Below are 23,609 nucleotides of genomic sequence, written 5' to 3' on the forward strand. Positions count from 1 at the left end.
ATAAACAGGCATGTGGGAACCGGTTATGGTTACCCAGTCATGCTCTGCACATGGCCAATAATATACTGTTATTAGCCCAACTTGTTCCAGGACTGAAGTCTAGCTAAGACTGGAAAGTGTCTCCAGGGCTGAGGCCTGATGAACACTGACTTTCCTGCCTTAGTCCTTCTGTCTGTTCTCTTCACTGTCTCCTGTAAAGCATAACAGATTCATGCTTGGAAGAGGAGGGGGGGTCACAGGAGCCAATTCCGTTCTACTTCCTTGGCTCTTTGAAAAGCATCCGTCAGTCAGCCTCTCCCTGTTGTGACCTAGTGAGGACAGGATGAGTGTCATCCTCAATCCACGTACCACATAAAGTCAGAGAAACTGCTCTAGAATGAGTTGATTCACTTAGGAGACAAGAAAAGACAACTAAGAATCTAAAAGGTAGCCACATTCTTTGAGTAAAGGTCACAACTTTCATTCTCAGGCAGAAATAACTTGAACACCAACACAAGTGAGTCAATTGTTCCTGCAGTATTAAAATCTATAAATGCACCATGAACTAGTTTTTTCCTTCCTTAAACCTTTTCTTTGTAACTATGTAAGCTGGTCCTGGAAAATGAAGTGTTTTAAACATAGAATAAAAGTAATAAATGGTAAACAGATTGCTGCTACAGCTAGCTTCAGAATAGATCTCCCAATAGACAAGGAATTCACTGGGCAACCAGGCCTGTTTCTTTCCTTAATGAAAACTTAATCTAAATTTGGATCTTATGAGATAATAATATTAATAAAAAGAGTATTGTTTTCTATTTGGGGTGGGTGAATGGCTTTTTTGTTCCATGCCACTAAAACCGTAATGTAGAACAATCCTACCTCCATGAGAAATGACCCTTTTATAAGGCTCAATGGCTTTCATATCGATCCTCTGCTCCTGTTCTCCAATGACAACTGTTCTCCATAACCGGTTGTCTTCTCGCTCTTCCTCAGCAGTATATTCTGGGATGGCTTCAGATTCCTCTTGGGAAGCTTCCTTAATGGCCGGCTGCTCTTCTGAGGAGTGCAGAGGCAGGTGAAAGAGAGAATAAAGTGGCAGGTTATTACTGACATCTGGAGAAACATCATCAAATATGTTTTCACTTATGAGACCATGGCATCCTGCCATGAACTTAATTACACTATTCTCAACTCCTTGGCCCTGTAATTTTAAAAGACTAATGATCAAACTTACACTCCTGTTTTAGTATGACTTAATACAGGGGTGATGGATTTAGCTTGCAAATGAGTTTGAACCATACAGACACTGCTGTTTGTGAATATCCAAGAAGAAACAGCTGCACTGAAAACGCCTGTGTTATGTTGGGCTGTATAAGACTGTTTATTACACAATACTACAATGCCTGGAGGTAAATTTGAGGTTGTCAACTTCCTATTTCTGTGCTCCTTTGTACAGATGACGTTTCAGAAAACAGAATGGCCTCCTTCTGGACCAGTTGTTTTAGATTGACTTTTGTTCCTTCCCTTCCAGTTATTACCCTGCTTATAAAAACAACATGGAACTGTTTCTTGCACAATTACTGAAAAAACTCATCCCAGATGAGAGAGCCAAATACAGTACATAATGTTTATCTATGGTTTGGATTAGCGGTGCACTAAGTTGGACATCAATTATTTTGAGCCTAAAATAAAGTGTTTGAATCGGGGTTGTGTATGCCATATGTTAGCAGATCCAACCTTTGACAGTAGCCGCTGGCTCTTTCACTTGTATTGGGGGGATGGGACATATGGCACATTACAGAGCTGTCCTTATTCAGCCTGGACATCTGGCTATCTAGTTGTATTTACTGGGCTGTTCCCAGAAAATGAGCCACAAAATAGATGAGGTTGGGCCTACGTATGGTAGAGGCTGCAGTTGAAGAGCATTCAAAATTCATGGAGTGTTCCCAATATACAGTCCAGGGCATATCCAATGTTTATAGCAGTCTTTAGCTTCTAAATATTCAATCCTAAATTCAACTCAAACTACACATTGCAGCTAAACCATGTAGTGCACCTCTTGCTGGATGATAGCACTCATATGATAGCATATTGTATGCTGAAAAACAGGTAAGAATGAGACTCACAAATAAAGCATTACGCAAGAATGCAGTATTTATGAGGATTCAAACACAGCATCTCTGCAGCTGCATTGCAAAGTGTTCAGTGAGATCTGTATCACATGATTGCGCTGCACATGCAAATTGCCTTAAGTAGAATCACACACAGGTACCATCAAAGGGTTGTAGCACCTTTGCTAATGTAGAGTGGAACTACATGTTATGCCTCCAAAGGCTGGCCAACATCTCCTCTGCAAAGTTGGGTGAGGCTGCTTGTATAAGGGCAGCCAACAGAATTTCAGCAACTACAGATTTCCACCCCACCTACGGTATGTGTCGTACATTGAATCTAGCAAATTTGTTTTTCCTACCCAACAATTAAAAGTACGGTAGAGATGCTTTGCCTATCTGGGGGAGGATAAAATTAAAGTAAATAAGGAGTTCAAAAATCATGTTATAAAGGAATCACTATTAAAAATATGGAAGAAACACAAAAGACTATCAGAGCCAAAAAAAACACCCAGATGGTTGTCACCTGTAGAAATATTAACAGTGAAAAATTCGGATGGAAAGTGTGGAAAATATAAAGATTTAAGAAGAAAAAGAAGGGAAGCTGAAAATAAAGGAATATGAAGAAATAAAACATCTATTGACAGGCTGGATTCAGTACCATCAAATAAACAGTAAATTCAACCAAGATAAATTGCAAAAAGGATTTATGGATAAGCCCTCGCTATTAGAAGAACACCTGCTCCAAAACAATGACAAAATTATTTCTAAAATGTATAACATTTTATTAGAATGGGAGGTTAAAGATGAATTAACAAAGGATACGATGGTCAAATGGGCATCTGATTTAGGGAAATTATGGGGAAATTCATGGAAGTTTACGGCCTCTGAAGGAATTAAGGAAAACATGATCAAAATGTTTTATAGGTGGTACATGACACTGGTTAAGATCCATAAAATGTACAAGACAAAAGATAATTTATGCTGGAGGTGTCAAAAAGAAATAGGAACCTTTGTACATATGTGGTGGCATTGCGATCAGATCAAACCCTATTGGAATCAAATTTTTGAAGAAATTAAAAAAATATTGATGTACAATGTAAAGAAAAACCCTGAAAAAAATTTATTGGGAATGTTAGATTAAGGAATAAAAAAACAAGATGAAAAAATATTTTTATACGCAACTGCAGCCGCAAGAATATTGATGGCCACATATTGGAAAAGACAGCATACACCAAAAATTAGTGAATGGCAAGAGAAACTATTCGGATATATAGACTTAGCAAAATTAACTAATTCAATAAGAGGCTGTAGTAAACAGAAATTTGAGCAAAATTGGGGGAAATTTGGGAACTACATGAAGCAACAATGCCCTACATTAAAATCCTGCATCTATTTTTAAAGCTCTGTACTGTGTGTGAGGACTACAAAGACAAGAAGAATTATCAGGGAAATCTATCATGCTGAGGGAAGCAGCAATCAGCTAAAAATTAATGAGACCAAGATGAGGAAAAGAGGAAGTTTATAGAAGGAGAGGATAAGTTTATTTGTGTGATATGCTTATTGTATATATGAGTTGTTTTATTTTACTTTATTTGATCTAATTATGAGTAAAGGGATTACTTGTGTATTAGATATTATTTGGTTTTTTATTATTATTTGTAAATAAGGAGTTATATTGATTTGTATGATTTGTTTATGTTTTGAGTTGTTTGATTTGTTTTGTTATGATTTGAATTCTAATAAAGTTTAATAATAATAAAAAATAAAAGTAGAGATGCTTTATCTTCCTGTACCCAAAGCTTCATTCTGTATGAGATGCCTTCATTCCAAGCCTAAAGACTAGTTCCTCAGGCACAGCCAACCAATGAAGGGCCTCTCAGCTTGACCTTCACTGCTGGGTAATTCCAGAGTTGCCACCTTCTGACCCAGAGATGAGAATCTATCAGTTTTAGAACTATCCCTAGGAAGTACAGTGGGCCTGAGCAAGCAGTAGACAGCAACATCAAGCTGCTCCCTCTGAGTGGCAGCCAAGGGGGAAGAGAACGTGCATGAACTGGAGACTGCTGTTGCGTTTGATAGTTGAGAAGACAGGCTGCAAACTAAGCAGAATAGATGCCATTAAGACTCTGCTGTCAGGCACACACCAATGACATCATGACTGCATCTTCCTATTTGCCTCAGCAACTGCTCAGTGCATCCTCTTCCAGCTGTGCTTCAACTCAATCTGTGCCTTCCTATATACAGAGCACAGAGAGTTCCATATAAGTAAAGGTAAAGGGACCCCTGACCATTAGGTCCAGTCGCGGACGACTCTGGGGTTGCGACGCTCATCTTGTGTTATTGACTGAGGGAACAGCTTCCAGGTCATGTGGCCAGCATGACAAAGCTGCTTCTGGCAAACCAGAGCAGCACACGGAAACACTGTTTACCTTCCTGCTGGAGCGGTATCTATTTATCTACTTGCACTTTGTGCTTCCGAACTGCTATGTGGGCAGGAGCAGGGACCGAGCAACGGGAGCTCACTCCGTCACAGGGATTCAAACCGCCGACCATCTGATCAGCAAGCCCTAGGCTCTGTGGTTTAGACCACAGTGCCATCCGCGTATCTTTCCATGTAAGTCGTTCTTTTTAAAATGGTCCTGGACAAGGGCTGGAAGGTTTGCTTAAAGATGCTGATTAAGTATGTGTGGGTGAGGGAGAATGACAATGGGCAATATATTTAGCTCTGCTGTCCCACTAAACAGGCTTCTAAAAAGCACATAAGCATAAGTGACATAAGCTTCCTTTAAATGTAAGTCTAACATAGGCATTTGTCCCTTTTAAGGCTCCCTCAGAAATAGAGTCAGTCTAATCAAAATGCATTGGGAACCTTTTCAGTCAGCATTTTCGCAGTAAAGAGACAAACTAATTAAAAATCTAGACTGCTTTGCATCAAATTTTTCTCACAGCTGCTTTTTCACACACCTGGCTTGTGGGCCTCTCTGAGGCATCTGTTTGCTCTCTGTCAATAGGCAGGATGATGAGATTGGTGGACCTTTGGTCTGACTCAGCAGGGACTTTTAATATTTTTATTAACTAGGCCCAGTAATTATTCCATCCACATAGTTATTGAGTTAGGTTGTGTCTTCAGAATCATTTTAAGAGGGAGGTTTCTTTTCTGCTCTTATATTTCCTAGGCAGAGTAAGAACAGCCACCTCAGGCAGCGGATTCTGGGCGCCATGAAAGTGGAGCAAACTGTTATTTATCTACTATTACCACATTTTTACTACCAGAGAAAGGGAGAAGCACTTGTGGGATCTTCTGGCTGAGGTTCCGAAATAGTAACCTGCTTTGGATACTATGCCGCATATCCTGGCTTCACAGTTTAGAATCATAGAATCATAGAGTTGGAAGAGACCACAAGGGCCATCCAGTCCACCCCCCTGACAAGCAGGAAACACCATCAAAGCATTCTTGACATATGCCTGTCAAGCCTCTGCTTAAAGACCTCCAAAGAAGGAGACTCCACCACACTCCTTGGTAGCAAATTCCACTGCCGAACAGCTCTTACTGTCAGGAAGTTCTTCCTAATGTTTACGTGGAATCTTCTTTCTTGTAGTTTGAATCTATTGCTCCGTGTCCACTTCTCTGGAGCAGCAGAAAATAACCTTTCTCCCTCCTTGATATGGCATCCTTTTATATATTTGAACATGGCTATCATATCATCCCTTAACCTTCTCTTCTCCAGGCTAAACATACCCAGCTTCCTCAGCCGTTCCTCATAAGGCATCGTTTCCAGGCCTTTGACCATTTTGGTTGCCCTCCTCTGGACACGTTCCAGCTTGTCAGTATCCTTCTTGAACTGTGGTGCCCAGAACTGGACACAGTACTCCAGGTGAGGTCTGGCCAGAGCAGAATACAGTGGTACTATTACTTCCCTTGATCTAGATGCTATACTCCTATTGATGCAGCCCATAATTGCATTGGCTTTTTTAAGCTGCTGCATCACACTGTTGACTCATGTCAAGTTTGTGGTCTACCAAGACTCCTAGATCCTTTTCACATGTACTGCTCTCAAACCAGGTGTCAACCATCCTTGTTTAGCTTCTCCTTGCATTGCATTCATTCTCTGAACAGCTTTGTAATATTTCTGTTTCAAAATAGGAGCACTTTGTAGTCCAAAAATATTAGCTGATATCTCATCCCGAATAGTTTTGTTATAAGACAAACTCTAGGAAGCAAAAAACCATTTTGTTTGCTAGCTACATCAATAGGCAGGTAAGAGATGGTGAACAATTTACTGCACTGATAAATCTGCCAGACTACATTTTACTCATCTAGAGAAATACAGAAGATACAAAATGTGAGCTGCAATCCAATAAAACTCTTAGCTGATGCTTGGCTTCAAACATTTAAGCACTGATTGTTTGCAGAAATAATGTAAATGGAGGGAAAGCATAATTGCTAGCAGTGGGGATGGGTATTAGCAATAGCACAGAGAATGGGATAAAATCACTCCTTTGTCTCTACCTGGATTTCTATGGTACAGCAGACAAAAGCAGAGTAAAATCAACCTCTGAGCAGACCTATTGGTATTGTACTATAAACACAACTTTTGTATCTGGCTTATGTAAATATTCTTGGGTTGAATTCAAAGTTAGTCATACTCAGAGTAGACCCATTGGGCAGAATGCAACAAAGTTGTTGCATGCACTGAACAAGGTCTGCTCACGCAATGGGACTGTCCCTGCCTCTCCTCCCTCCTTGCACCCCTAAGTCTGTTCTGGAGGGGTGGGGGAACCCCAGAACAGGTTTGGGGTGGGGGTGAGGATGACTTCAATATTGGTCTCTACAAACAAGATGAAAACTACAAAGTGAGAAGCATTTTGTGCCCAAACTTATGCTCACAATGCAAAGCTCAAAAACAGCCTATGTGCAGAAAAGTGGGATTGCACAAGAATGAGGAATTATGGAAAACCATGTATGCCACCTTCAGCAACTTGGAGAAACAGGTGGGATATAAATGTGATAAATAAAAATTCAATTAGAACTGGTAGTTTCATTTAGCTGCAGTGGGCATCAAGACAGAAGCAGAGCATAGTTTGATGTGAGCTAATGACTGGTGCCTTTCCTGGTGAAATTCTGCCCTGAGTTTCTCCAGTGACAAATTGCTGAGTCTATTAACTATAAGTTGCTTAAACCACTTGATCTGTGAAAATGCTGTTGAGCTGTATAAACACCATTGTTCTCAGTTGTTGTTGTTGTTGTTGTTGTTGTTGTCGTTTAGTCGTGTCCGACTTTTCGTGACCCCATGAACCAGAGCACGCCAGGCACTCCTGTCTTCCACTGCCTCCCGCAGTTTGGTCAAACTCATGTTAGTAGCTTCGAGAACACTGTCCAACCATCTCATCCTCTGTCGTCCCCTTCTTAGTCCATTAAATTGTGTGAGTTTCAGACATTTAAGCCCTGGCTGGGGAATCTGTACCCCCTGCCCCCCAGTGCTGATGGGTTACAATACCCATAAACCATGGCCATTAGCTGAGGTTGATGAGTCCAACAACATCTGGAAGGCCTCAGGTTTGCTGCCGATGATTTAATCAATTAACAGTGCAATCCTATGTCTACTCAGAAGTACAGTCCACTGTTTTCATTGAGGCTTATCCCCATTTAAATGGGGATAACAGACTACATTTCCACGAGTAAAAAAATATATCAAAAGGAAATAAATCTTACTTTCTTTATGGCATATGTGCCATAACTAGATCATCTTAGAAGATACATTTCTTTCTATGTGGAAGATACTCTTTCTTTCTAGGAGTGCCCCTTCTAAAGATAGTAGTTGCTGCCTGCCATTTTTAAAGTGCTAAAATTAAAAATAATATTTTTAGCTAAGAAATCTGCTGCCCACATAACCAGAGGCTCATTTTTAGTATTTCAAAATCAATGTAATTAAATGACTGATGGAACACTGAAATCTTGATATCTGACTTGAAATCATTACTATAGTGAAAGCAGTGCATTCTGCCACAGCTTTATACATGATACTCGAGTCAGAACCTGTCTTCGTTTCTGAACACACAGCTGAGTTGACAGCTGAAGCCCTAGAGTGAGAATCAGGGCAGTCTCGAGCAGCTCGGGCGCCCTGGCGCTGAGGTGCGGCGATCGCTCCAGCGCCCCCGCCCTCGCAGCGCGCAGCATGGCTTCCGCGCGGCTTTGCAATGCAGCGCCCTGCCTGCTGGCCCGGTGCCCTAGCACCCCGCGCCACCAGGACTATACCGGGACTGGTGAGAATCACTTTCCCACTGCTAAGCCTTCCTAAAAATAATATAGAAAATGCACATTTCATCACTTTGCATGCTACTTTACCTTCCCAGTTTATCTCATTAGCATGCCCAGCATATTCAAAAGAATCTGCTTCATCTGGTGTGTCCAGGTCATCTACATTGATGTCAATTTCATCCGGAGTGTCCAGGTTATCATCAGAAAGGACAGATCCTTCACTTTGGTCCAAAGAGAGATTGATATTCGGAGCTGTGAGTTTTATCCTTCTGGGGTTGGAACCGTCGATATCTAGAGAATTGGGAGGTTCTGAATAAGTGTGAAGATAAAATAATCTCTGTTTTAGATAAAAACTATTACGTTGAATAACATTTAAATAATTCTGCCTCAGCCAGCCATATAAAACTATAATATTTCCATCAAAATTTTGAGGGGAAAAAGCACATTACCATATAATAAAAATGTACCTAAACAAATTACATTCACACATCCAAGGATTTAAATTAACGAGGGGGGGGGGACATAGAGGAGATGGTATTACAGCAAAGACGCTGTGTTGTGATTAGCATAGATAAATAGCTAGATGGGCCTTTCAGGACTGATCTAGTACTTCTCTGTCATTTTCTGGAGCCCTGCAAGTCTTATCTGGAATCCTGGGCTACTGCTGTCTAGACTGACCTATCCTACACACCTGTGCTGTGTGGAGTAAATGGGTTGAGAAATGGGCCCTACTATGTCAAAGTCTTCTTTCCTAACCAGCACACTTTAGGCAGCAATTTGAACTGCATTGTTTTGACTGTAATATGTTAATTTAGAAGGCAACTGTAGACAAATAAGCTGCAGACAAATTTAGCAAGAAAGTGCAGAGTAGCTAATTATCACATGAGCTCATGCCTGATGACACAAAGCACAGGAGAGTGTGCTGCAAATTATAATCTTTTGTCAAGAGAACCATTGAGTTAGCTAAATAAAGCAAAGTTAACACATTTTTCTTCTAGCACAGGAATGATCTCGTGGCAGCACAGAAACATGCTTCTCACTGAATTAACAAGATGCTTAGGAAAATGAGGAGGATCAAAAATATAATTAAAAGGTTGTCTTACCAGGTCTCATCTCTGTAGCACTGGAGTCTAGAATAGTCTCATTAGAAGGGATATCCATTCCAACATCCTCCGATATCAATCTGAAGCACACACAGACAAATAAACAAGCAAATATCTTAGGCTTAGGGTTTTGTATTAGAGCCATCATAGTGCACTAGGTGGAGATCTACCCATTCTGCTTTCATTGGACAAAACAGAGAAATGTTAGGGATATGCAATATGCTCCTTTCACTGAGTTTTAATCCATGTTAGAGAATTAACACTATTGGGGGGGTATTTATTTATTTATGATTAAATGTATATCCCACGTTTCCTCCCAAAGGAGTACAGGGAAGCAGACACATCAGTGATTAAAAATACAATTACAAATAAAATAACATATTAAAAACATTTAAAAATGATTAAAACAGTTTAAAACAATTAAACCTGTTAAAACATTTAAAAGCAATTAAACATGTCAAACAATCACATACTCTCAGGGCTAATAATTTCAAGGCTGCAAATAACAGTATCTTTGAGCCATCACATGCCTGGGTAAACTGGATTGTTTTAAAATTCGTCCTAAAGTTAATAAGAATGATCAAGTTTGGAGTTTCAATGAGAATTCTGCTGGCTCTCAAAATTAGGGTAACATTTCAGGATGAAAACTGGTTTGTTTCAAGTGGGTCCTTTCATGATTCTTCAGACAATGAGAAATCAAAGAATCCTGTCCTGAAGTGCAGAATGTACACTTCACTTTGTATGACTGAGCAAGAAAACAAGCGGGAATCCCAGACTCCTGGTCACAGAGGAGAGAATGAGACTTCTCTCCCCTTCACCCCAGCTCTTTCTTTCTCAACTAGGTAATGCAGGACCTGAAGAAAGGAGTATATCTATATCATCCTCAGATGTGCTAGTAAGGAAACCACTGACAAACCAAACCAATAAAGATGATATCTGGGTAATTATGCACTAATAATAGCAAAATGAAAATAAATAATGGTGTGATCATTATTGTGTTTTGGCTACATGACAGAATAAGGAGTAAATAAGAGAATTAATTCTGCACTTTTTGGAACAACATAGTCAAAATTCCCATTTCCCATCCAGCCTACAGTTTGGAAACATAAACATTGCTCTTAAAACAAAACAAAACAAAACAAAACAAAACAAAACAAAACAAAACAAAAGATGAAGTTTAGAACAATTTGATATTTCCTTGTAAGTTACTTTCTCATTATATTACCATGTACAGGAGGCAACCATTTTGCACATCCAATTGATGTGTGACTGCCAACACAAGTCTCATTTTCAGCCTCAGAATGGGGCAAGGCAGGAGTGGGACAGGGTGGGACAGGGGTGGAATGGGCTGACCCATGACTGCTTGTGCACACAAGGACCGGAACGCAACCCCTACACAAACGGGGAGTTGCCTGTATTTCAGATCCTGCAGCAATGTGTGACTATTAATATTTTTTAAAGCACTTGTAACAAAATGTTTTACAAGGTCGAAGGGCCAAAGCCTTTTGAAGGAGACGAATCCCTGTTCTTCTAAGTATGTGTGATCAATCCTATAACCCCTTAGATAGGAATAAGTTTCTATGAACTCAAGTGGACTTGATTTTGAGTAAACGTTTTTAGATGGCACCGCAAGTATCCAGAGCTCTGGACTGATAAATTAGGCTTACAGACTTACTCAAGCAAAAACCAGAGTATTTTCCAAATATAAATTGTAGCCATATTTCATCAAATAAAGTACTGGGTTGTTTTTGTTTGTTTTTCACAGAACCTTCTACCAGCTTTAACTTTTACATTTTTCATGCTCCTCTGGATTCTTTTAAGGAGATTTTCATTTTATTACCCATGTTGTCTTGTTATTCAAAGCTTTCTTCTGGTTTTGATTTCCCTTCTAACTATAGAAGATGGGCAGCAGATAACGTGAGCACAAAATAATGTTTAAAAACACCATGAAAGAGAAAAGGGTATCTGCCCTAAGAAGAAGATTATGACACCGGGGCTTGTAATGTCAATCGTCCTGAAGTTAGGGCAATTGCAATCAATGGTCTATTTATTTCATTGTAGAACTATGAAATACAACCCTAGAATTAAGTGTAAAGATGACTAAAGGTGACTGTGCTTGAGGTTTATGTCATTATGATCTTCCCAAAAGAGTAAACAGAAAGAAATTGTACAACAAAACTCCAAGTGATCTTAAAAATAAAGGTTCCTACATCAAGTATTATGGTATTAGGGAGCACACCCACATTTAGGCAACCCTAAACAGAGCTATTTCTGTTTACTGCCTAACTGGGGGGGGGGGGTTTAACAGCATATTCATATATTTTAATCAACATAAGTGAGTAATGCCAGAGGCAATGCTTAACAGAGACCATGTTGTTACTGCTTCTGAAGTCTGCCTGGCTCTATTTTTTCAAGCTTCCAGGAACCTTTTGGAAAAGACTCGTGATGATTTTGTCCTACCTATCATGCCTTAAACTTGACTATCTATGTACCATAGTTTTCATCATAACTTCTAAAGCCAAGCAAAAGTAGCTGCTTGATAATGTTGCTCAAGTGCCTAGTAAAAATGGTTGTTCCTCTTCCCTGGAATCCCTTTCCTACTGAGATTACCAAAAGTTGGTTTTAAAATAAAAATGTGTACACACTTAATGACCCCAAGCCAAATCTAACCTAGAAGTTCTAAATAGCAATTTATCAATTAGCAATTCTTCCTCTGACACCAAACTACCCTCTAGTAATTGAGTTAATATGCCTGTTGTCTTTGTCCAGTACTTTGAGTACTGTTGTCTTTGTCCACTTGAGTACTTTTGAGTAGGCATGCATAGGATTACAGTGCTAACTGATCACCTTATCACAGACTTTCAGGAATACTTTTGCAGAGTCAATCAGCAATATGCTATACAGACAACCCCAAACAGCTGCAACAGCAATAACAAGATGTGGAAATAGAGCAACTAAAGGTAAAAGAACATCTCTGACAGCAATAGGCCACGAACAATAAACAGAATTAGGAAAATATTCATTTACAATTAGAGGCCATGTATGTTAATATCCGCCCCTATGAAGTTAAACAACAGATCATCAGAGCCAGACTGATACCCAGAGAGAACTTGCTGCAAGACAGACCCAAAAAAGAAAATAACAGAACACCACTAGTAATCACATACAGCTCCTAAATTAAAACAGTACAATGCATCATCAGAGATCTACAACCTCTCCTAGACAATGACAGTTCTCTTTCTCAAGCTCTGGGAGGAAGACTTTTCATTGTCTACAGACAGCCACCCAATCTTAAACAACTTTAAGCAGAGGCTTGATAGCCATCTGTCAGGAATGCTTTGATGGTGTTTCCTGCTTGGCCTGGATGGCCCTTGTGGTCTCTTCCAACTCTATGATTCTATGATTCTAACTCCTCACCCACAATAATACAACCACTAGACTTAACATGGACACTGGTACCAGATAAACCCAGATGCCAACTTTGCTGCCACATCCAGGTGGCGCTGTGGGTTAAACCACAGAGTCTAGGGCTTGCTGATCAGAAGGTCAGCGGTTCAAATCCCTGTAACGGAGTGAGCTCCCGTTACTCGGTCCCAGCTCATGCCCACCTAGCAGTTCAAAAGCACATCAAAGTGCAAGTAGATAAATAGGGACCGCTCCGGCGGGAAGGTAAACGGCGTTTCCGTGCGCTGCTCTGGTTCGCCAGAAGCAGCTTTGTCATGCTGGCCACATGACCCGGAAGCTGTCAGCGGACAAACGCCGGCTCCCTCGGCCTATAGAGCGAAATGAGCGCCGCAACCCCAGAGTCGGACACGACTGGACCTGATGGTCAGGGGCACCTTTACCTTTACCTTTTTTGCACCCGCACAACACCATTACTGGCCCCAACAACATCAAACATACCATCTCAGGACTATTTAATTGCTCATCTTCTAACATTGTGTATGCCATCAAATGCCAACAGTGCCCTTCAGCTCTCTATATTGGACAAACAGGCCAAACCCTACGCCAAAGGATAAATGGACATAAATCTGACATCAGGAATCACAAGACAGAGAAACCAGTAGGAGAACACTTCAACCTCCCAGGACATTCTATACAAGATCTCAAAGTAGCTGTCTTATTACAAAAGAATTTCAGAAATAGACTGGAAAGAGACGTTGCTGAATTGCAACTTATTACCAAACTTAAAACTTCTGTTTCAGTGTATCTGAAGAAGTGTGCATGCACACGAAAGCTCATACCAATGACAAGCTTAGTTGGTCTCTAAGGTGCTACTGGAAAGATTTTTTAAAAATTTATCAGCCCAAGCTGCTATAACGTGCATGGAAGATTTCAAAAGCTTCCCCGGCTCCTGCTTAAAACAGTGATGAACAATCTCTCTTCTTGAACCAAGGAACTTCTATATATTTCAGCTTGAAAGGTACATGTGGCAGAAAAATATTTATGTGCAAAATCTTCTGGGGACAGCATGATTGGCACTGAGTTAGTTGAGAAAGGAATGTTCCCAGCCGACCACTGAAGGGTTACCTGCTTTGCAACCTGACACAAAAATACCCAGGGAACCACTTCACATACAATTTCTGAAGCTGTGAGCAATTTTGTAGTGAAAACAAAATCAGTTTCTGACATTGGGAAAGATTCCTGCCTGAAACTCTGGAGCCACTACCATTCAGTGAGCCAGATCTATCCGTGGTCTCTAGAGGCAGTTTCCTGTGTTTCCTGTGTTTCCATGTGACTCCATTGATTTCAATAAGCAGTTGAAAGTAAAAAACAAACAAATATTTGCTACTGAAATGTACTCCTACTGAACTGTACTTCCCACTCCAGAGTCTGGGCAATGCTGAGTAGAAAGCAACTATGTCATTTTCCTCCCACACATAATTCTTAGTTCCAAATGTTGGGTGCTGCTATGTTTTCCTCAACATGTGGGAGGGGCAGCTGTGTTGCTCAGGAACATAACCAGCATTGTGGGAAAGTTCCTCCACTGCTATACAGACAACACATACATTTAAAAAAAAAAAATATGCCAGCTCTTCTGAGGAAGAATCCATTACTTTTACTTACAGTACAGTTGTAAGCAGAAGTAGAGACAGGAGACTTAAGAAAGCTGATTAATTGTACAGCCTCCATGGAGTTAAATTTCTGTAGACACATTCTGCAGCATTTGCTAAGCTCACCTCGGCCTTCTTGCAGCTTAATTAGCAAAGCATAATTAAGATAACCGAGGTAGAGAAGGCCTTATCTTCTGTTTGTTGGTATTTAATTTGCAGTACAGCAATCTGTTTGTACAGCCACAGTGAGATGCTGCAGAGAGAGAGAGCTATCTAGGCAACATGTTTTAATTATCCATAATATGCGCAGTACAAAATGGTGTATAAATATTGACAAATAATTTTCACAACCACAGCTGAATGAGAGAATTGCATGATTAATCATTGTGGTTATTTCTGTTTTACTGATAATCTAGAAGCATCTATTAGAGGTCAGAAAGGAAGTTTCTGCCACGATGATGTCAGAATTCAGTGCTTCCACAAATCAGAAATATCACTTGGCAATTTATAGCTGATGGCTGAATATCCGTAAATTTTGTATTTCAGGAAAACATTTCATTTCAAGCGGTTGGGGGGGGGAGTTTCCTTATAACACATGGGACCTGGCCCCACCAACCTCAGTCAGTTCTCAGATACTAGTCAAGGGGGTCCTGGCTGTGAGCTTCCTCCTCTTTAGTTTCTGCTCTGCCCTTGTAGAACTAATATGCGAAGAGAATGGGGACAAGTGAAGGATTAGTTGCCTCTACCAGCCACGGGGTTCTGCTCCACCTGCTACTCCCTGCCTTCTTCCACTCTACCATTCCCAAAGGGCACCAGCCATCACTGACACGGTGGCCAAAACATTCAGGGCACTTTTGCTTCCAGTATAAAGGAATGAATAGAATGATAGCAAAAAGCCTCTCAGATGAACACACAGCAGCCGCCACCCGGCAAGACTGAGCCTGGAGCAGCAAATGACAAAACATTTTCTATTTTATTCTGTACCACATCAGGGCTAAAATAGTCTCAAATTAAGAAGTGAGCATTTCCATCTCAGCTCTGCTGAGATTTGACTCTTGTAACAAATCTTATCATTACTGTCAACTGAAATGTTTAACTTCTATAACTCCAAATATGAAATATTTTACTATCCTCATCATCTTGATTTACCCAATAGTACAGTAGATTTGCAATAGGTCCACCCAGTGCTTTTTTTCTTTAAAAAATGTTTAGGGGTACTCTCATTTTGACTCAAGAAAATCACCATTCTATAGTTCAAATCGGGGGAAATAAATACAGTAAATGGACAAAAGTACCCCAAGAAATAAAGCACTGGGTCTACCATTCACAGGTGTATATACAGTAGATGAGGAGCTAAACTAAGGGTATGTTCACATTACAGCACTTAAGCACAGCGAATTGGTGTTATGCTGGTTTTAGAAACAATTTCAAATAGTAGAAAGGTAAAGGGACCCCTGACCATTAGGTCCAGTCACGGACGACTCTGGGGTTGCGGTGCTCATCTCGCTTTACTGCCCAAGGGAGCCGGCGTACAGCTTCCAGGTCATGTGGCCAGCATGACAAAGCCGCTTCTGGCAAACCAGAGCAGCGCATGGAAACGCTGTTTACCTTCCCGCTGTAGCAGTACCTATTTATCTACTTGCACTGCATGCTTTCGAACTGCTAGGTTGGCAGGAGCTGGGACCGAGCCCTAGGCGTCACCACTGTCAAATAGTAGCATGCTATAACAAAGTACAGGATAGATAGACATTTTGGAAAACATCATGTGAACACATATTTTAAAAGCCAGCACTGGAAACACAGTAAGTGCATGGTAAATGAGAGTGTGAACACAGTCAGAGAGGAAAGACTAGGATGTTCCCAATGGCTATAGTGCATTCTGAAAGAGCAGTGCAGTACTATAATGCCAATTCGAAAGAAATCTTAATAAATTCAGTTGGTTTACTCCCCGGTAAGTAGGGTTAGTCCAGCCTAGTTAGTCACATTTACAGTTTAGGCTATAAATAACAGAGTAGGCTGTTATCTATATCATGTGCACCCTTGACCATGGGGACCCATGGGGATCCGGCCGCAACACTTGGCAGGGTTCACAGTGTTTGACCCAGCCTTCTATCTCGGCGTCCATGCCCGGCCACCAGACGTAGCTGCGGGCCAGTGCCTCCATCCTGACTATTCCGGGGTGGGACATGTGCAGGCCTTCTAAGACCTTTCTCCTAAGCAGGTGGGGGACTTGACTCAGCTACCCCACAATATGCATCCCCTGTGCGTCGACAAATCGTCTTTGCGAGCTGTGAAGCTTGAGAATTCCGGTCCTGGCTTTCTGGGCCACCCCCTCCCCACCCATTCCGCAACACGGGCCAATAACCTGTCCTTCGCTGTTGCAGTGGCAATGTCTTTCACATACAGGGGCTGGTCAGGTAAGTCTACCAGCTGCACTATCTGGTGAGCTGGAGCAGGATCTGGGCCACTTTCAGGCAGCAGTAAGCGGCTGAGAGCACCTGCGTGCCCCATGGCTTTTCCGAGTCGGTGCTGTAAGGAATATTGGTAGCCAGCCAAGAAGATGGACCAACGCAAAACTCGAGGGCAGAGCACCTGGGGTGTCTGGTGATCGGGGGCAAGGAGTCCCAAGAGGGGCTTATGGTCGATAACGATAGTGAAGGGTCGACCATAAAGGAAATTGTGAATTTTTTAAACTCCTTTAACCACTGCCAAGCCCTCTATGTCAATCTGGGAATAGTTGTATTCCGCTGGTGTGAGGGTTTGAGAGAAGTACGCCACTGGGACTTCTCTCCCGTCTGATAGTTGGTGGCCCAGTACCGTGCCCACCCCGTAAGGGGAAGCGTCACAAGCCAGCACAACTGGGAGATTTTCATCAAACTGTGTCAACACCGAATTAGATATAAGCAATTCTTTGACCCTTTGGAAAGCTTTTGCCGGTCGTGGGCCCCAGACCCAAGGTGCTTTTTTGTCCAAAAGTCTGAGCAAAGGCTCGGCCACCACCGCCTCGTGTGGCAGGAAAACATGGTAAAAATTTATGTTATTTCAACAAATCTTTCACAGATAGCTATGTATCACCTTGCTTAAAAATTAAAGAATAAACAAAGGATATATTTAAACAGGGATCTGATCCTGTTACGGTGGCATTGCTATGATGTGGAAAAGTTAATACTAAGCATTATCATATCCATATTTACTCCTATGTTTTACTTTGTTCAGGAGAGTGTGAATAGGATTGCAGTATTAATAATAATAATAATAATAATAATAATAATAATAATAATAATAATAATAATAATATATTATTTATACCCCGCCCATCTGGCCGGGTTCCCCCAGCCACTCTGGGCGGCTTCCAACAAAACAGAAATTCTAAAATACAGAAATCCATCAAACATTAAAACACAGAAATCCATCAAACATTAAAAGCTTCCCTAAACAGGGCTGCCTTGAGATGCCTTCTAAAGGTCTGGTAATTGTTGTTCTCTTTGACCTCTAGTGGGAGGGCATTCCACAGGGTGGGTGCCACTACCGAGAAGGCCCTCTGCCTGGTTCCCTGTAACTTGGCTTCTCGTAGCGAGGGAACCGCCAGAAGGCCCTCGGAGCTGGACCTCAGTGTCCGGGCAGAACGATGGGGGTGGAGACGCTCCTTCAGGTATACCGGACCGAGGCCGTTTAGGGCTTTAAAGGTCAACACCAACACTTTGAATTGTGCTCGGAAACGTACTGGGAGCCAATGTAGGTCTTTCAGGACCGGTGTTATGTGGTCTCGGCGGCCGCTCCCAGTCACCAGTCTAGCGGCCGCATTCTGGATTAGTTGTAGTTTCCGGGTCACCTTCAAAGGTAGCCCCACGTAGAGCGCATTGCAGTAGTCCAAGCGAGAGATAACTAGAGCATGCACCACTCTGGAGATACAGTCAGTGGGCAGGTAGGGACTCAGCCTGCGTACCAGATGGAGCTGATAAACAGCTGTCTTGGACACAGAGTTGACCTGTGCCTCCATGGACAGCTGTGAGTCTAAGATGACTCCCAGGCTGCGCACCTGGTCTTTCAGGGGCACAGTTACCCCATTCAGGACCAGGGAGTCCTCCACACCCGCCCGCCTCCTGTCCCCCACAAACAGTACTTCTGTCTTGTCAGGATTCAATCTCAATCTGTTAGCCGCCATCCATCCTCCAACCGCCTCCAAGCACTCACACAGGACCTTCACCGCCTTCACTGGTTCTGATTTAAAAGAGAGGTAGAGCTGGGTATCATCAGCATACTGATGGACACCCAGCCCAAACCCCCTGATGATCTCTCCCAGTGGCTGCATATAGATGTTAAAAAGCATGGGGGAGAGGACAGAACCCTGAGGCACCCCACAAGTGAGAGCCCAGGGGTCTGAACACTCATCCCCCACCACCACTTTCTGAACACGGCCCAGGAGGAAGGAGCGGAACCACTGCATGACAGTGCCCCCAGCTCCCAAACCCTCTAGACGATCCAGAAGGATGTTATGGTCGATGGTGTCAAAAGCCGCTGAGAGATCCAGCAGAACAAGGAAATAGCTCTTACCTTTGTCCCTAGCCCGCCGGAGATCATCGACCAGTGCGACCAAGGCAGTTTCAGTCCCATGATGAGGCCTGAATCCTGACTGGAAGGGATCCAAATGGTCCGCTTCTTCCAGGCGTGCCTGAAGTTGTTCAGCAACCACTCGCTCAATCACCTTGCCCAAGAATGGAAGATTTGAGACTGGGCGATAGTTGGCCATATTGGCCGGATCTAAAGATGGTTTTTTAAGAAGCGGTTTAATAACCGCCTCTTTCAGCGGGTCTGGGAAGGCTCCTTCATGGAGAGAAGCATTTACCAACCCGCGAAGCCCATCGCCCAGCCCTTCCTGGCTAGCTTTTATAAGCCAGGATGGGCAAGGATCAAGGAGACAGGTGGTTGGTTTCACTCGTCGAAGCAGCTTGTCCACATCCTCGGAGGTAACAGATTGAAATTGATCCCACAAAACTTGACTAGACAGGACTCTAGCACTCCCCCGCCCCGGCCCTGCTCCCACGGTGGAGTCTACCTCTTCCCGAATCTGAGCGACTTTATCTGCAAAAAAACTTTGCAAAATCATTGCAGGAGATCATGTGGCCCGTACTGGGCCCGGATGGAGCAGGTGGTTCCGCTAAATTGTGAACCACCTGGAAGAGTCTCCTGCTGCTGTTTTCTGCAGATGCGATGGAGACGGCAAAGAAGGTCCTCTTCGCCGTCGCCATTGCCACTTGGTAGGCTCGAAGTTGAGCTCTAGCCCGTGTCCGGTCTGATTCAAAATGAGTTTTCCGCCACCGGCGCTCTAGCCGTCTCAACGACTGTTTCATCGCCCTCAGCGCCGGGGAAAACCACGGGGCTGTCCGGGCTCCATGCAATCTGAGAGGGCGCTTCGGAGCCAGACAGTCAATAGCGCTGGTTAACTCTGCATTCCAGCGGGCCACCAGGGAATCAGCTGAAAGGCCATCGACATGGGATAAAACATCCCCTACCACTCTCTGGAAGCCAATTGGATCCATTAAGTAGCGGGGGCGGACCATCCGAATCGGTCCCACCTCCCTGCAGAGGGGAAGGGTTGCGGAGAAGTCCAGTTGCACCAGAAAGTGATCTGACCATGGCACTTCTTTTGTTTCGCTTTTACTTAATGTCAGATCACCAACATCCATAGAGGTAAACACCAAGTCCAAGGCATGTCCGCGGCTATGAGTTGGGCCAGACTTATTCAGGGACAGCCCCATGGTGGCCATGCTTTCCACGAAGTCCCGAGCGGCTCCTTGTAAGGTCGTGTCGGCATGGATGTTAAAATCCCCTAAGACAACCAAGCTAGGTGTCTCCAGGAGCACATCCGACACGACCTGAAGCAACTCGGGCAGGGAATCCTTGGTGCAGTGGGGAGGTCGGTACACCAAAAGGAATCCTGTACTGCCCCTATTGCCCAACTTCCAGAACATGCACTCAGAAAACTCAGTCTTACCAATAGGATGCCTGGTGCAAACTAATGACTTCCTAAAAATCACTGCAACCCCCCCTCCCCGCCCAGATGGCCTGGGTTGTTGTGCATAAGAGAAACCTGGTGGGCAAGCAGCGCCAAGAACGGGCCCATCGGCTTCCTCCAACCAGGTCTCTGTCACACATGCCAGGTCAAATCCTCCATCCACAATCAGGTCGTGAATGGTGGTGGTCTTATTCATCATCGACCTGGCATTGCACAGCAGCACCTTCAGGTCATGTGGGTATCCCTTGTCTATTCCAATATCCGTCCGGTCAGGACCAGACCTGGAGGCAGGGATAGTCCTCAGACAACGACTAAGTCTGCCTCGTCGGTAATGACATGGTCTGGTCTTAGCGTAACTCCTCCTCCTACCCGTGACCACTGAGATTGGTTGTCCCAGTGCATCACCCCCTGTGGAATCTGCCCCAGCCATTTTGCTTGCTGGGACCCCCTCCCGGGCAGCCCTGACCCCTCCCCTTAAAAACAAAATAAAACCTCTGTAAAAAACAGCAAAGAACAGAACAAAAGTAAAACACAAAAAACGCAATAAAACCAAAAACAATAAAAATTACAAATACACTAAAATTTAACAGATTCCCACACCCGACTAAAAATCCCTCCCTAAAACCTATGTAAATCAAAAAATACAGTAAAACAATACAAAGACAGAAAATTACAAACTAAAATTGACCCCTCCCCTTAAAATCAAATTTAAAACCAATACAGAAAACAAACTAATACAATAAAACAATACAAACAAAGACAAAATTACAAACTAAAATTAACCCCTCCCATTAAAATCGAATTTAAAACCAATACAGAAAACAAACTAACAGACTAAACGATAAACAAAAACCAAAAACAATAAAAGTTACGAACACATCAGAATTACAAGAAAAGCAGCAGCGGCACTGTTTCAGGCCTCCTAGGAGCCTTAAAGCTGTGGTAGAGTATGGGTCCCGCCCCCGGGCCCAAGGTGGAAGTGGGCTTCAGGGGGAGCAGTCCTTCCAGTACTCACAGCAGCACTGATGTTCCAGGCCTCCCAGGAGCCTCAAAAGCTGTGGTGGAGTGGGGGACCTGCCCCAAGCCCCAGGTGGAAGTGGGCTTCAGGGGGAGCAGTCCTCCCAAACACTCCCTGGCAGAGCAGCAATCATATGAAAAGTATTTTATTAATACAGTATGTCTGCAATAATATTTATGAGTTTCAGCTAGGAACAAAACTTTGCACTAGGCATAAAAGAATAATAAGCAAATCAGGACTCCAATCTGAATTGCCTATACTGGCCACAGTATTGTTTTGTTTCACTTAGATTTTAGGAACCTTATTGAATGCTCTTGTTTGTACTTTTATTCTTTTCAATGTAAACAGCATAGATACTTTTATTACACTGAGCAGCATCATTCTTTTATAAATAAAAGCTGAAGACAACAGAGGGTAGGATGCCCTGGGCTATATTGATTTAATAGGCTGTTGAGTGTTGGTTGTATGCGGAAGCGCAAACATTAGGTCGAGAATATACATGGGAAAGCCCTAAAATGGGAAAGTAGGTGTGTATGTTAATATTGGCCAGCAGGAGGGGGGGGGGTGGAAGTGAGTTGAGCCCATTGCAAAGGAATTGATGTCGGAATCTGGTGCACTAACTGCCCTAACCAGTGAAATTGTCTTAGCAACAGCATTTTCAGTGGCTATAAGTGGGTCAAGTTGGGATTTACCAAAGCCAAAAATGCAAAGGCTGCAGAAGTCTGAATGTGAGAGGAGAGCTTTGAAGAGAGGGAGCTCTGTGAATTGAAGGAGTGGGAAGCATCTTTTGTAGGAATCAGCTAGAAGAGTACTGTGATTTTTAAAAAAGAATGTAGAAAACAAAGCTGCCTCATTGGGGTCACCAGGTGATTAGCAGCAGCCATATATAAGGGCTCAACTTCTTGGACTTCCTATAACACTACATCAAAGAGTAGATCAGCCTTTGCCAACCTAGTGCCCTCCAGGACTACAAGTGTCATCAGTCCCAGACAGCACGGAAGACAGCATTGATCACTGGAAGATGGGAGTTCCTATTATCTTTGCAATAAGAATGAAAACATGAGGGGAAATGAGGGAGAAAGCTATTGTGGCTGAGAAGGTATGTCAGATTCAGATTCCTAAACAGGGTTCATTTCATGTTGCATTGCCACAACAGATACAGGATTGTTCACAGTGTTCTCTCTGGGAAGACTGTTATTTATCATTTTACCAACTGCTTTATAAGCTTCATGATGTAAGACATTACGACTGCCGCTTTACAGGCTAAGAAAGAGAGACAGACCCAAAACATAGATTCCTGATTCTGAGCCTAACATTATATCCAAACAACCACATTAACTTCATGTGGCTTTAAAAGGCATGATACTGACCTGCCTACCTCCCCACCCCGTTTACAACTCTGCTTCATAGGAATTTATAACCATCAAATCAATCACATGCACAACATCTCTCTTTACACTTATGCTTTAAAGACTTCATGTTTTAAACCCTCCACACCTCAAAGTAGTTTCTCACAGGAATTTTTCAATCTTATTTCACTGACAGTTAAACCAGCAGCAATTCTGGCTATCATTTCAAAAGTGCTCATAAGACTTTCCAAGCTTTGCATTCCAGTTTATTTCTTTTCTTTTCTTAACCCGAATGATTCAGGAGGATGCTTGAAGAATAAAGTGTCATAGGCTTCATTTCAGATCAAAGACAGGACAGCTGTGTCTGCCTACCGGGCTATAAGGCAGAAGGGATCGCAAATAATGCTCCTTTGGTTAAGCAGGCTGTTAGCCCCCTTAGACAGTGGCAGTTCCTTGATTCCCTCCCTGCCCCCTTACTCGGAAAGCTATGCAGAGGACTAAATGACAATAATGAAGAGCCTTAGGCAATTAAAGACACAGGAAAGTTTTGTTCCCTAATTGCACAAAACACATCCACTTCCTGGCATGACAAGTCCATCAAATGCATGTACAGTTCCCTTCATAAAAAGATGTGACGGAATTAAGGCACAGCTGCCTATTTTCCCCCTATAATGAGGCAGTGGACGCTTTGCATCCTGCTGACAAATATTCCCCCCCCCT

The 23,609-nt window shown here is 42.7% G+C and overlaps 1 protein-coding gene across 13 annotated transcripts in view; it reads right to left on the minus strand.

Moving 5' to 3' along the window:
- The window catches only part of PRUNE2 (prune homolog 2 with BCH domain), a 138,693-nt gene that overhangs the window by 23,006 nt on the left and 92,078 nt on the right, over window positions 1-23,609 (minus strand). For 8 of the 13 annotated variants that reach the window (XM_088653069.1, XM_088653063.1, XM_088653065.1 and 5 more), the window contains exons 10-12: window positions 9,453-9,532; window positions 8,437-8,658; window positions 859-1,035 (exon numbers count right to left, since the gene is read on the minus strand). In XM_088653069.1, coding sequence (XP_088509195.1) covers window positions 859-1,035; window positions 8,437-8,658; window positions 9,453-9,532 — 479 coding nt within the window. The remainder of the gene's footprint in view (window positions 1-858; window positions 1,036-8,436; window positions 8,659-9,452; window positions 9,533-23,609) is intronic. The other 5 variants (XM_088653070.1, XM_088653064.1, XM_088653068.1 and 2 more) reach the window with 1 other exon arrangement.

This window comes from Zootoca vivipara, chromosome 10, assembly GCF_965207765.1.
Source record: "Zootoca vivipara chromosome 10, rZooViv2.hap1.1, whole genome shotgun sequence".
In the NCBI taxonomy this organism is placed as follows: domain Eukaryota; kingdom Metazoa; phylum Chordata; class Lepidosauria; order Squamata; family Lacertidae; genus Zootoca; species Zootoca vivipara.